Source organism: Bombina bombina, chromosome 7 (assembly GCF_027579735.1).
Source record: "Bombina bombina isolate aBomBom1 chromosome 7, aBomBom1.pri, whole genome shotgun sequence".
Taxonomy (NCBI): domain Eukaryota; kingdom Metazoa; phylum Chordata; class Amphibia; order Anura; family Bombinatoridae; genus Bombina; species Bombina bombina.
Genome location: NC_069505.1, coordinates 152,457,841 through 152,472,690, shown reverse-complemented (window position 1 = coordinate 152,472,690; position 14,850 = coordinate 152,457,841). Strand labels below are relative to the sequence as shown.

The window sequence follows — 14,850 nt, the reverse complement described above, 5'->3', positions numbered from 1 at the left end:
AAGAAGATTCAGCAACAGAAGTGCACAGGCCTGTAGCAGCTTCAGTCTGATGAGTCAGAGACAAAAACATAGTCAAGGAATTGATTATGAACCTCAGAAAAGACTTACAGGTCTGAGTAGTTAATGAGCATTTTTGAAGGTTTAATTTCAAACCACAACTCTAAATTAACCATCTGAGTGTGAGACAGATGGAAAGAGGGAGCATGAACCTGAATGTTGTTCTAGTGAGAAACTGCAGACATTACTTAAGCTTGAGCTACAGACAACAGAACTTTCAGTACTTTTATAATCACTCTGGGAGCTGTAATCTGACCAAAATGAGACAGCCAAGAAATGATAATGCTTGTCTAGAAAAGCAACTCTTAGGAAATTGACATGATTCATGTGAATAGAGATATGGAAACAGGCATCTTTCAGGTCTATAGTAAACATAAACTGATCCTCCTGCATTAAAGGAAGTAAAGTAAAAATGTTCAGGTATTTGTTTATTATTTTGAGATAAAAAAGGCTAACAAATAACCTCTCTCTTCATTTGAAGTGATTTGAATAAAACCCCTGGTTTTATTCAACAGACGTTGAGGCCCATTTATCAAACTCTGAATGGAGCTTTAGGGCCAGTGTTTCTGATGAGTCTTCAGGCTCGCCAGAAACGCAAGTTATGGAGCAGCGGTCTAAAGACCGCTGCTCCATAACCTGTCTGCCTGCTCTGATGAGGCTGACAGAGATTGCCACAATTCAACCCGATTGAGTACAATCAGGTTGATTGACACCACCCTGCTGGCGGCCAATTGGCCGCGAGTCTGCAGGGGGCGGCATTGCACCAGCAGCTCACAAGAGCTGCTGGTGCAATGCTGAATATGGAGAGCATATTGCTCTCCGCATTCAGTGGTGTCTGTTGGACCTGATCCGTACTGTCAGATCAGGTCCGACAGACCTTTGATAAATAGGCCTCCAAGAATAAAGTCACAAAGTTTGTCTAGCTAATTCAGCTAATGCAGAATTCTTAGAATCAATGCAAATCATTCCCACTGCTGGATCAAAAACAAAGGAATTTGCTGTTCTCAGTAGATACATGCAATCTTGAAGTGATTTGAATAAAACCCCTGGTTTTATTCAACAGACGTTGAGGCCCATTTATCAAACTCTGAATGGAGCTTTAGGGCCAGTGTTTCTGATGAGTCTTCAGGCTCGCCAGAAACGCAAGTTATGGAGCAGCGGTCTAAAGACCGCTGCTCCATAACCTGTCTGCCTGCTCTGATGAGGCTGACAGAGATTGCCACAATTCAACCCGATTGAGTACAATCAGGTTGATTGACACCACCCTGCTGGCGGCCAATTGGCCGCGAGTCTGCAGGGGGTGGCATTGCACCAGCAGCTCACAAGAGCTGCTGGTGCAATGCTGAATATGGAGAGCATATTGCTCTCCGCATTCAGTGGTGTCTGTTGGACCTGATCCGTACTGTCAGATCAGGTCCGACAGACCTTTGATAAATAGGCCTCCAAGAATAAAGTCACAAAGTTTGTCTAGCTAATTCAGCTAATGCAGAATTCTTAGAATCAATGCAAATCATTCCCACTGCTGGATCAAAAACAAAGGAATTTGCTGTTCTCAGTAGATACATGCAATCTTGAATCTCATACTGAGTGGTTTTCCCAGAAACAAGTTCTGAAAAATTATCACACCAAACAGCATGGGGAAGCAGGCTACACTGACAGCAGGCCTAAACATAAAACCTTGAAGCTTAAATGATCACCTATGAAAGCTTAACATTCAAAGGAATAGTGGTATACCTGGTCAAAGTGGAAATAGCTGCATCTACCACATTTCTGCATTTACAGAATGGAGAGGAAACATAGATTTAAATTTGGTAGATGGAACAAAAGGAATACCTGTATTCTGCCATCCCTTAGAAATAATTTTAGAAACTGAATCAGACAGGAGAAGAGAGGCTGCTTTGGAGCTGCCTTAAAATGTTCTATTTTCTTTATATGTTTCTTTGACTGGAGTATGACAATCATCTACCTATAAAGCAATTAAAACTTTTCACAATAAGGCATGAATATGCGCAAGCCTGAAATAAAGGACACTTCATCTGCCACAGCAGCATTTTCCTGAGACTCATATAGACTATCAACAGAATAAGAACATTTAGAGTCAGAGACATTACTATCATTAATTGGTAATAAGAGCGGCCACTCTTAATGGAAATCCCTGATGACCTAAAGGACAAAGAAGGACCACCTTCAGATCCTTGCAAAGAAATGTGGTTAATATCTGGAGGTATGAACGCTAGAACCTCACTAGTAGCAAAGTGATATTTTTGGAAAAAGTTCAGGTGAACTCTGCTGGGGGCAACTTTGATATGGTAAAATCCCTTGAACACTCAAAAGTGCAGTAAATCCCTGTTTAGGATTAGCAATAGACTCAGCACATGGAGATACAATGTTAAGCAGAGGGACACACCTGAGAATTCTTACAAAGCAAACACAAACTGGAAGGGTAAAGTACCAGAAGATATCTCTTTTCAATGTTTAGCTGATGGGTCAGAGGCCTGAGCTGCACCAGTTTGCTCCATAGTATCAGTTAGGAAATAGCTTAAGTATCAAAGATAAACAGAAGCAGTATAAAGCACACACATAGTTAATCCAAAAGGGAAGCAACAATGCAACAAACCTTCCAGTGGAAACTGAGGTTTTCTGCCAGAACCTCAAAGTATTCCAAACAAATATCCAATGTCCACAGCACTTTTGTCTTAAACTCCTTTATTTGGACAAGTTAAAATACATGCAATGTTTCAGGCCTTTCAGCCCTTAATCATGCATCTATTATTAATCATAATATAGTGTTCAAAAACAAGATAGTAGATACTTATTTATGCTTACTGTATTTTAAAATGGTACTTTAATCTGCGCTTTCGATAATACAATTCCAAATGGAAAGTTTAAAAAAATGTGAATGAAAATATTATTGCTAGGGATGGGAAAAGGAAATTAAAAATTAATATGGATGGGACACAAAGAAAATTGTAAAAACCTGGATTTCTAACTTGATCTTTCTCCACTTTTTTATATTTTCAACCATGCGTATATGCCTATATCTCTTACTCCACATGATGTGTAGGCTGAAGTATGTTAGTGCCATTTTAGATTAGCTAATTTGTGGCATCATTTAAAAAGACATAGCAGTGCAAAGGGATTAAATACATAGCTAAAATTACATCCAGAGCAGCAATGCGCTACTGTGACCAATCTGAAGACATTTGGTAAATTAAGGACAAGAGTTAATGAAAACAAAATTTAGTTTTCTCGGAAAAGATAATGTTTTAGTAGAGATGTTGCTCAAATAAAGGTCACTTTTGAAGAGCATGCAAATTTCTTTTTACGTTTATGTACCTTGATCTCAAAATATTAAATTAAGAGAATACCCTCTAATCTTATCTGTACAATACATGATTGTTATAATATTTTTTTTAAAGTTTCAGTGTAAAAATACAACATATACAGTACAATTTCACTAGACAACAATAATATTTCTGCAAAAAAAGCTCACCTTTGTTTTTCCTCTAGTTCCAAAAGTTTCTGTACATCACTTTTGGTTGATGCTTCATTGCTTTTCAAAGACTAGGAAAACACATATATTCTATTAGAGATAATTAATGGTACCAGAAATGTAAAATATTAGTAATAACTTTTTAATGTAATGTTTACCCTGTTTATTTGCTATAAAATCTTTTAAATACATGCAAATAGATGATAGAGAGAGAAACCAAATAGATACATAAATTAATTGATAGATAGACGATAGAGATAGAGAGATGTAGAGAGAGAGAGATATATAGAGAGAGAGAGAGATAGAAAAAAAGAAAGAAAACAGAAAAATTACAATAAAATTACAATAAACAATACCAAACCATTCGTATGAAAGTCACAGTCAAAAACTAAATTAAAGGGACATTGTACATTAGATATTTCTTTGAATATTTGTTTTGTAGAGGATCCATTTATATAGTCCATCTAGGGCTGTTTTTGTAAAATTGTATAGGTTTGCCTAATTTAAATAACATTATTCTAGCTTACAGACTCATAACAAAGCCCCAGAGTTTTAGATGTTTACTGATGTCTACAGAATTCTGCTTGCTCCATATTGTCAACTCATAAAATTAAGGCAATTCTAACCCTTATATTGAAAAAAATTCTTCAGATATCAATTTCTGAAGAATTCAATTATAACGTAGCAATATGAAAATATAACGTAGTTATAACGTAGTAATAATAATAAAATAAAATAAAAACTTCAAACATAATTATTGGTTTGATTAAAAAAGGTTGTTTCCAAAAATCTGTATTATTTATAATAAAACAGGAAATACATTTTTTTACTTGAAAATATGTCAAATAATCATTTTTAGTCAAAGCACAATGAGAAGAAAGAGAATCAAAGCTTTTTAAGAATCTCGGCATTAACATCAACCAAGTCATGAATTCTACAACTTCTACCAAAAATCTTTCCCGTCCCAGTAGGAAAAAAATCCAGAATTCATACCAGGTATACAACTTGGAATCCCTAAAATTGGGAGATATTCATTGTTTTTCCATGCTGACACAATATATCTGTATGAAATGTAATTCCTAAAACTACAGAGTGTCTTCCTATCTGGGTATACTCAAAATACTATAGGCGAAAAACCTCTAAGCATTATCAATTCTGCTTCCATAAACAAAATAAGGCCTAGATTTAGAGTTGGGCGGTAGCCGTGAAAAACCAGCGTTAGAGGCTCCTAACGCTGGTTTTGGGCTACCGCAGGTATTTAGAGTCAGTCAGGAAAGGGTCTAACGCTCACTTTCCAGCCGCGAATTTTCCATACCGCAGATCCCCTTACGTCATTTGCGTATCCTATCTTTTCAATCGGATCTTTCTAACGCCGGTATTTAGAGTCGTGGCTGAAGTGAGCGTTAGAAATCTAACGACAAAACTCCAGCCGCAGAAAAAAGTCAGTAGTTAAGAGCTTTCTGGGCGAACACCAGTTTATAAAGCTCTTAACTACTGTGCTCTAAAGTATACTAACACCCATAAACTACCTATGTACCCCTAAACTGAGGCCCCCCCACATCGCCGCCACTCTATTAAATTTTTTTAAACCCTAATCTGCCGACCGCCACCTACGTTATACTTATGTACCCCTAATCTGCTGCCCCTAACACCGCCGACCCCTATATTATATTTATTAACCCCTAATCTGCCCCCCTCAACGTCGCCTCCACCTGCCTACACTTATTAACCCCTAATCTGCCGAGCGGACTGCACCGCTACTATAATAAAGTTATTAACCCCTAATCCGCCTCACTCCCGCCTCAATAACCCTATAATAAATAGTATTAACCCCTAATCTGCCCTCCCTAACATCGCCGACACCTAACTTCAATTATTAACCCCTAATCTGCCGACCGATTCTCGCCACTACTGCAATAAATGGATTAACCCCTAAAGCTAAGTCTAACCCTAACACTAACACCCCCCTAAATTAAATATAATTTAAATCTAACAAAATAAATTAACTCTTATTAAATAAATTATACCTATTTAAAGCTAAATACTTACCTGTAAAATAAACCCTAATATAGCTACAATATAAATTATAATTATATTATAGCTATTTTAGGATTAATATTTATTTTACAGGTAACTTTGTATTTATTTTAACCAGGTACAATAGCTATTAAATAGTTAAGAACTATTTAATAGCTAAAATAATTAAAATAATTACAAAATTACCTGTATAATAAATCCTAACCTAAGTTACAATTAAACCTAACACTACACGATCAATAAATTAATTAAATAAAATACCTACAATTATCTACAATTAAACCTAACACTACACTATCAATAAATTAATTAAATACAATATCTACAAATAAATACAATGAAATAAACTAACTAAAGTCCAAAAAATAAAAAAGAACTAAGTTACAAAAAATAAAAAAATATTTACAAACAATAGAAAAATATTACAACAATTTTAAACTAATTACACCTACTCTAAGCCCCCTAATAAAATAACAAAGCCCCCCAAAATAAAAAAATGCCCTACCCTATTCTAAATTTAAAAAGTTCAAAGCTCTTTTACCTTACCATCCCTGAACGGGGCCCTTTGCGGGGCATGCCCCAAAGAATTCAGCTCTTTTACCTGTAAAAAAACCACATACATTACCCCCCCCAACAATACAACCCAGCACCCACATACCCCTAATCTAACCCAAACTCCCCTTAAATAAACCTAACACTAAGCCCCTGAAGATCTTCCTACCTTATCTTCACCTCACCGATATCACCGATCGGTCCTGGCTCCAAAATCTTCATCCAAGCCCAAGCGGGGGGCTGGCGATCCATAATCCGGCGGCTGAAGAGGTCCAGAAGAGGCTCCAAAGTCTTCATCCTATCCGGGAAGATGAGGCGATCCGGACCGGCAACCATCTTGATCAAAGCGGCATCTTCTATCTTCATCCGATGAGGAACGGCTCCATCTTGCAGACCTCCGACGCGGAACATCCTGCTGGCCCGACGGACTACTGACGAATGAAGGCTCCTTTAAGGGACGTCATCCAAGATGGCGTCCCTCGAATTCCAATTGGCTGATAGGATTCTATCAGCCAATCGGAATTAAAGTAGGAATATTCTGGTTGGCTGATGGAATCAGCCAATCAGAATCAAGTTCAATCCGATTGGCTGATCCGATCAGCCAATCAGATTGAGCTCGCATTCTATTGGCTGTTCCGATCAGCCAATAGAATGCGAGCTCAATCTGATTGGCTGATCGGATCAGCCAATCGGATTGAACTTGATTCTGATTGGCTGATTCCATCAGCCAATCAGAATATTCCTACCTTAATTCCAATTGGCTGATAGAATCCTATCAGCCAATCAGAATTCGAGGGATGCCATCTTGGATGACATCCCTTAAAGGAGCCTTCATTCGTTGGTAGTCCGTCGGGCCAGCAGGATGTTATGCGTCGGAGGTCTGCAAGATGGAGCCGTTCCTCATCGGATGAAGATAGAAGATGCCGCTTGGATCAAGATGGTTGCCGGTCCGGATCGCCTCTTCTTCCCGGATAGGATGAAGACTTTGGAGCCTCTTCTGGACCTCTTCAGCCGCCAGATTAAGGATTGCCAGCCCCCGCTTGGCCTTGGATGAAGATTTTGGAGCCAGGACCGATCGGTGGTACCCGGCGAGGTGAAGATAAGGTAGGAAGATCTTCAGGGGCTTAGTGTTAGGTTTATTTAAGAGAGGTTTGGGTTAGATTAGGGGTATGTGGGTGGTGGGTTGTAATATTGGGGGGGGGGGTATTGTATGTGTTTTTTTTTACAGGCAAAATAGCTGAATTCTTTGGGGCATGCCCCGCAAAGGGCCCTGTTCAGGGCTGGTAAGGTAAAAGAGCTTTGAACTTTTTAAATTTAGAATAGGGTAGGGCATTTTTTTTTATTTTGGGGGGCTTTGTTATTTTATTAGGGGGCTTAGAGTAGGTGTAATTAATTTAAAATTGTTGTAATATTTTTCTAATGTTTGTAAATATTTTTTATTTTTTGTAACTTAGTTCTTTTTTATTTTATTTTTTTTATTTTTTTTGGACTTTAGTTAGTTTATTTCATTGTATTTATTTGTAGATATTGTATTTAATTAATTTATTGATAGTGTAGTGTTAGGTTTAATTGTAACTTAGGTTAGGATTTATTTTACAGGTAATTTTGTAATTATTTTAACTATTTTAGCTATTAAATAGTTATTAACTATTTAATAGCTATTGTACCTGGTTAAAATAAATACAAAGTTACCTGTAAAATAAATATAAATCCTAAAATAGCTATAATATAATTATAATTTATATTGTAGCTATATTAGGGTTTATTTTACAGGTAAGTATTTAGCTTTAAATATGAATAATTTATTTAATAAGAGTTAATTTATTTTGTTAGATTTAAATTATATTTAACTTAAGGGGGTGTTAGTGTTAGGGTTAGACTTAGCTTTAGGGGTTAATCCATTTATTACAGTAGCGGCAAGAATCGGTCGGCAGATTAGGGGTTAATAATTGAAGTTAGGTGTTGGCGATGTTAGGGAGGGCAGATTAGGGGTTAATACTATTTATTATAGGGTTATTGAGGCGGAAGTGAGGCGGATTAGGGGTTAATAACTTTATTATAGTAGCGGTGCGGTCCGCTTGGCAGATTAGTGGTTAATAAGTGTAGGCAGGTGGAGGCGACATTGTGGGGGGCAGATTAGGGGTTAATTAATATAATATAGGGGTCGGCGGTGTTAGTGGCAGCAGATTAGGGGTACATAGGGATAATGTAAGTAGCGGCGGTTTACGGAGCGGCAGATTAGGGGTTAAGAAAATATGCAGGTGTCAGCGATAGCGGGGGCGGCAGATTAGAGTTTAATAAGTGTAAGGTTAGGGGTGTGTAGACTCGGGGTACATGTTAGGGTGTTAGGTGCAGATGTAGGAAGTGTTTCCCCATAGAAAACAATGGGGGCTGCGTTAGGAGCTGAACGCGGCTTTTTTGCAGGTGTTAGGTTTTTTTTCAGCTCAAACAGCCCCATTGTTTTCTATGGGGGAATCGTGCACAAGCACGTTTTTGAAGCTGGCCGCGTCCGTAAGCACCGCTGGTATCTAGAGTTCAGTGGCGTTAAATTATGCTCTACGCTCCCTTTTTGGAGCATAACGCACTGAAAACCCAGCCATTCTGTGAACTCTAAATACCAGCGGTATTTAAAAGGTGCGGGAGAAAAAAAGCATGCGTAGCTAACGCACCCCTTTGGCCGCAGAACTCTAAATCTAGGCGTAAGTGACTAGAATTTGTAATCCAATCTAAAGCCCATCTAGTCATTATAGCCCAGATATAGAACTGAATATTAGGAAGACCCAGCCCACCATCTTTATATGGAAGATTTTATTTCCTGATACTCAGACAAGGTCTTTTCCCTCTCCATAAAAAAGTTCTAAAAGTCTGATATTGCTTTTTAATATCAAAGATCAAAGTAATCATTAAAGGTAGCATCTGTAAGTGATACAAGGGTTCATTGTAAAATAATAATTGTAATCAAATGTATTCTACCTGATAAGGAAATTGGTAGATTTTTGCATTTCTTCAAATCCAACTCAGTCGTATTTAATAATTTAAATACATCATTATCAACTCTGTTTTGATTTAATTAACCACATAATCTCAGATTTCTCTAGATTGATTTTATAACCAGAGATGTCTCCAAAATCTTGTATAGTTTTCAAAATAATTGGCATTTTTTTTTCCAGGGATTTTGAACATATCATGTCATCTGCAAAAAAAAAAGCTGAAGATCCCTCTGTTGATTGTTAAATAAATTCCTCAATTTACACGCTAGGGGTTCTAGCATAAGATTAAAGTAAGGGTGAAAGATTGCACCCCTGTCTTTTATTCCTTATTGGTTTAAATCTAGGAGATGGTTAGTTATTCAATAGCCTTTGCTACTGAGTAAAAAAAAATTGAATACAATTTAAAAAAGGTCCTTTAAAATAGAACTGTCCTAAAGTGTGAAACTAATCTCAGTTATTTTTTATTATATGTAAAATATGTCTCATATTTCTAGTAGCTGATCATGCTCAGATAATCCTTTTTGGTCACAATGTATAAGACCTGGAAGAAATCTCTATCTATTTGCCAATATTTTCATTAATATTTTATAATCTGCATTTAAGAGAGATATTGGGTGGTCAGAACTTATTTGATAAGGGTCTTTTTTTGGTTTGTGAATCAAAGTAATATTTGCATGAGTTTATACAATAATACTCAAATAATTTTTCCAACAAAAAAACTTTAAAATCTTTAGTACGTTTATCAAATTAAATTGGAAAATCATCCTGACCTATTGCATTTTGGTTGGCAAAGGAGCTTATCATCTTTATAATATCTTCCTTTGAGATTGGGTTTATTTTTATTTGTTCATCATTAAGTGGAATATTTAACTATTGCCAAAATATGACATCCACATAAATACAATAATGAAACCCATAGGACTTGATTAAAGAGCCTAGGGATGATGTGTAGACCGAGAAAAGAAAAGATGGGGACCTATAACTCATCATTGAGATACCCCAACAGATAAGGGTAGGAGGGAGGAGAAAGAAACAGAGAAGGATACACTGAAGGTTCCACTAGAAAGCCACAGTAGAGCTGTGTCACAAATACCCAAGGACTGAAGAGTTTGCAGCCTTTAACATGATTGACCATCCACTGCAACCCCAGATAGATCTAAAAGGATTAGCATAGAGAAGTAAACTTTAGAGTTGGCAGTAAGCAGGTTATTTTTCACCTTGGTGATGGCAGTTTCAGTAGAGTGTTGAGAGCGAAATCCAGATCGTCAAGTGATAAGTGATTATAAAAAATCCATAAAAGGGGTTTATAGGCAAAGGGAAGAGTAGAGATTGGGTGATAGTTACAAGAGTATGCTGGAACAAGTTACTTTTTAAAAGAATGGGTGTAATTAGTACATGTTTTAAGTGCATGTTTAAAGGATGAAGGAAATGTACCAGATTTAGGGGAGAGTTTGAAAATGTGTGTGAGAACTGGTGGACAAGTAGGGGAAAGGGAGGGTAGCAGTTGTGAGGGAATATGATCAAGGGGACAGGTAGTAAGATGGGAAGATGAAAGTAGAGCAGAAACATTTTCTTCTGTAAGGCTGAGTGCCATTCAGCAGTGCAGGTCAATTTTTCAAGTAGCATGTCACATGTGTATGCCATCGTTTGGGGTACTTCAATGGCTTGCAAACTATGAAAGGAGGGTCTATATTGTTACAGGCAGAGGTTAGAATGGAATCATGCAGAGATATAGATTCCTCAGGGCAGGAAAGGGAGGAGATAGTAAAAAGAAGTGGGATTAGAGAGTAGTTATATGTCTATAGTGTGTACATTTCTATGGAGTCTATTTAAAGGGTGAGGCAGTGGGTGTGCAGTTTTTGAAGTTATGCTGCATATCAAGCAATGGAAGTTAGATAGTGAGAATGGGGAGTTAATAAACTGAAAAGCACAACAATGGTGGTTGAAAATTAAGTCAAGTAAGTGGCCATCTTTGTGAGTGTGGGAATGGGTCCTTTGTGAGAGACCAAATGATGAAGTGAGCTTGAAATGCATTGAAACCCTAGGAGCGCTAGAGCTATTAAGAGAATTACTGAAGTGCCCAAGAATGAGGGCAGGCAAGTCAAATGAGATAAAAAAGTAGCCATGAGGCAAAGTGGCCAAGGAAAAAAGAGGGTGACCTAGGGGGATGATAAATGACAGCTTGAAAACAGAAGGAAGAAATGTAAGGAAAGAAATGGGGGTTATGTACTGAAATGTATAGTATGGAGAGAGAAGAATGCCTACATTGCCTCCTTGCTTGTTGCCAGGCCTGGATGTAAGACTGAAGTGCAGCTCTTCATAAGAAAGAGAAGCAGGGAAGACTGTTTCTGAAGGAAAGAGACAGCTTTTGGTGAGGGCCAGGAGGTTAAGGTAGTGGGAGATAAGCAAGTCATGGATAGAGGTACGTTTGTTGCATACAGTGCTATTGTTCCATTGTGCACAAGTAAGAGTGTATGCCTTTGGGAATCATGGGAAAGAGATGAGGTTATGTGTATTTATTTTATTAAAGTTTATGTATGGTGTGTATCACTGGGTGAGGGTGGGAAGGAAGGATTATGAGAGATGTATCCTGATGCTTAAAGCAGCATGATGGAGAGGAAGAGTAGGTGAGAGGTAGCAGTGTGAGTATTTGTGTGAGGTGGTGCAGTTTTTTCACAGAGATTTTAAAATAAAAAGTAGTTAATGAGAGCTAAGACAAAGACTGGAAAGGTGAGAAGGGCCTATAAAAACATAATTTACCTGTTATATGTATTCCTTTCATGGTGGTGAGAGTCCAGGATCCATGACTCTTGGGAATTACTCTTCTCTACCACTAGGAAGAGGCAAAAATTCCAAAACCCCAAGAGCTCTATAAAACCCACCCCACTTTACACATACCACAGTCTAATGTAGAGCCAAGCAAAGTGAGGTAAGAAAAATGAATAAGAGCCATAAAAGGATCAGGGAAAAGAAATGTGCTGAAGAAAAAACAAACCCATATATAAAGATTGGATCTTGTGGACTCTCACCACCATGAAATAAATACATTTATCAGGTAAACATATATTATGCTTTCTTTCAAACAAGTGGTGAGAGTCCATGATCCATTACTCTTGGGAACTAACAACCAAGCTGTGTTGTCCACGAGTAATAAAATAAAGGGAGGGATTAAAAAAAATATATCCTTTTTAACTGGGAAATTAAATACACAACCCCAATAATATTTTTTTTTTTTTTTTTTGTTTAATGTAATTAAAATAAACAGGCCAGAAAATCAAACTGAGACAGCTGCTTGAAGGACCCTTCTATCAAAGGCTACCTCAGAAGAAGCAAAAATATAAAAATGGTAGAATTTAATAAAAGTATGCAAAGAAGACCATCTAGCTGCCTTGCAAATCTGATCAACTTAAGGCTCATTCTTGAAAGTCCAAGAAGTAGAGACTGACCTAGTAGAATGAGCAGTAACTAGCAGTGGTGAGTAAGCTTTGTGAATCAAAATTTTCAACCAAGAGGCCAAAGAAACCGCAGAATCTTTCTGACCCTTCATAGGACCAGGAAAAAGAATGAACAGACTAAACGTTTGTCTAAAGTCCTTAGAAGCATCAATTTAATACTGTATTTCAATGCCCTAACAAAATTCAAAGAATGCAAAGATCTTTCTGCTAAAGTTTTAAGAAGAAACAATTTTAGGCAAACAATCAAATGAAGCCCGTAAAACAGCCTTATCCTGATGTAAAATCATATAATGAGTATCACAAGAAAGAGCAGATTCAGAAACTCTTCTAGCAGAGGAAAGAGCCAAAAGAAATAACACTTTTCAAGAAAGTAGTTTATTGTCCATCTTATGCATAGGTTCAAAAGGAGGAGCCTGCAAAACCCTTAACACCAAGTCAAGATTCCATGGAGGAGAAATAGGCTTGATTACAGGTTTAATACAGACCAGATCCTGAACAAAACTATGAATATCAGAAAGATTAGCAAACTTTCTGTGGAACAAAACTGAAAGCGCAAAAATCTGACCTTTCAGAAGACTGACAGATAGGCCCTTATCCAGACCATCCTGCAAAAACTGCAAAATCCTAGGAATCCTGAAAGAATGACAGGAAAAACATGATCTATAGACCATGAAACAAAGGCCTTCCAGACCTTGTGATAGATTCTCCTAGTTATAGGCTTAAGAGCGTGAATCAAGGTTTCAATCACAGAATCAGGGAAACCCGTATGTTTAAGGACTAAACATTCAATTTCCATGCCAACAAGTTCAGAGACTTGAGATCAGGATGGAAAAACACACCTCAAGACAAAAGGTCTGACAGCTGAGGCCAAGGAGGGCAGCTAAACATCAGATCCAGATCCGAATACCAAATCCTGTGAGGCCACACTGGGGCAATCAGGATTAAATACGGCTTCTCTAGGTTTATCTTGTAAATTACTCTGAGGTGGAAAAAGATATGCAGGCTGAAAATATCAAGGAACTACTAGAGCATCCACTTACTCTGCCTGAGGATCACTGGACCTCGCATAGTTCCTAGGAAGTTTGTTGTTCAAATGAGAGGCCATCAGATCTATCTCTGGGAGACCCCAATGATCCACAATCTGATTGAACACATCCTAGTGAAGAGACCACTCCCCTGGATGTTGAGATTGATGACTGAGTAAGTCTGACTCCCAGTTGTTCACCACTGGAATAAGAATGGCAGAGACTAGACAAGAATTGGTTTCTGCCCATGAGAGAATTTGAGACACCTCTATAATAGTAAAGGAACTGTGAGTTCCCTCCAGATGGTTGACATAAGCTACTGATATGACACTGTCTTTCTGGAAACGGAAATGAGACTCTCTTTTCAACAGTGGCCAAACTAGAAGAGCCCTGAAAATTGCACAGTTCTAGAGCATTGATTGGTAACCTCGCTCCCAAGGATCCCAAACTCCCTGTGCAGGTAGAGACCCCCCAAATATCTCCCCAGCCTGAGAGACTTGCATCTGTATTGATTACAGCCCAGGTAGGATGAGCAAAAGAAGCCCCTGAATGATCGAACCACCAAGTTACAGAATGACTTGTACTAGGATCCAAAAATATCATTTGAGACAACTGAGTATAATCTCTGTACCATTGATGCTGCATACAAATCTGAAGAGGCCTCATATGAAAATGAGCAAATTGACTTGTTCTGAAGTGGCAATCATAAGAAATAGGACTTCCATACACAGAGCAACTGAGAGAAATGAGAGAGACTGACAGACAAGCTGAAAGTTATTTTAACCTTCCCTGCTTTGTATAGAAAGACCCATGGATACTGAATTTATTTGAAAACTCAAAAAAGTCACCTTTGTCTGAGAAACCAAATAACTTTTTGGTAAATGTATCCTCCAACCATGCTGTTGAAGAAACAACAAGAGCCGGTTAGTGTGAGATTCTGCTAAAGGAAAAGATGGAGCATGATTCAAGATGTTGTACAGGTATGGAAACTCTGCAATACCCTGAGACCTGATCACAGACAAAAGGGCACCTAGAACCTTTTATGAATATTCTTGAAGCTTAAGCGAGAACAAATGGAAGAGCAACAAGCTAAAAATGCATGTCAAAAAAGCAAAGCTCATAAACTGGAATTTACCTCTGTGAATAGGAACATGAAGGTAAGCATCCTTTAAATCTATAGTGGCCATAAACTGACCTTGCTGAACAAAAGGCAGAATAGTCTGAATGTTTTTATCCTGAAA

The 14,850-nt window shown here is 37.8% G+C and overlaps 1 protein-coding gene across 1 annotated transcript in view; it reads right to left on the bottom strand.

Annotated features, from left to right (window-relative positions):
- Positions 1 to 14,850, bottom strand: part of LUZP2 (leucine zipper protein 2) — a 1,349,153-nt gene that overhangs the window by 809,049 nt on the left and 525,254 nt on the right. The window contains 1 exon segment of the mRNA XM_053689315.1: positions 3,551 to 3,621. Coding sequence (XP_053545290.1) covers positions 3,551 to 3,621 — 71 coding nt within the window.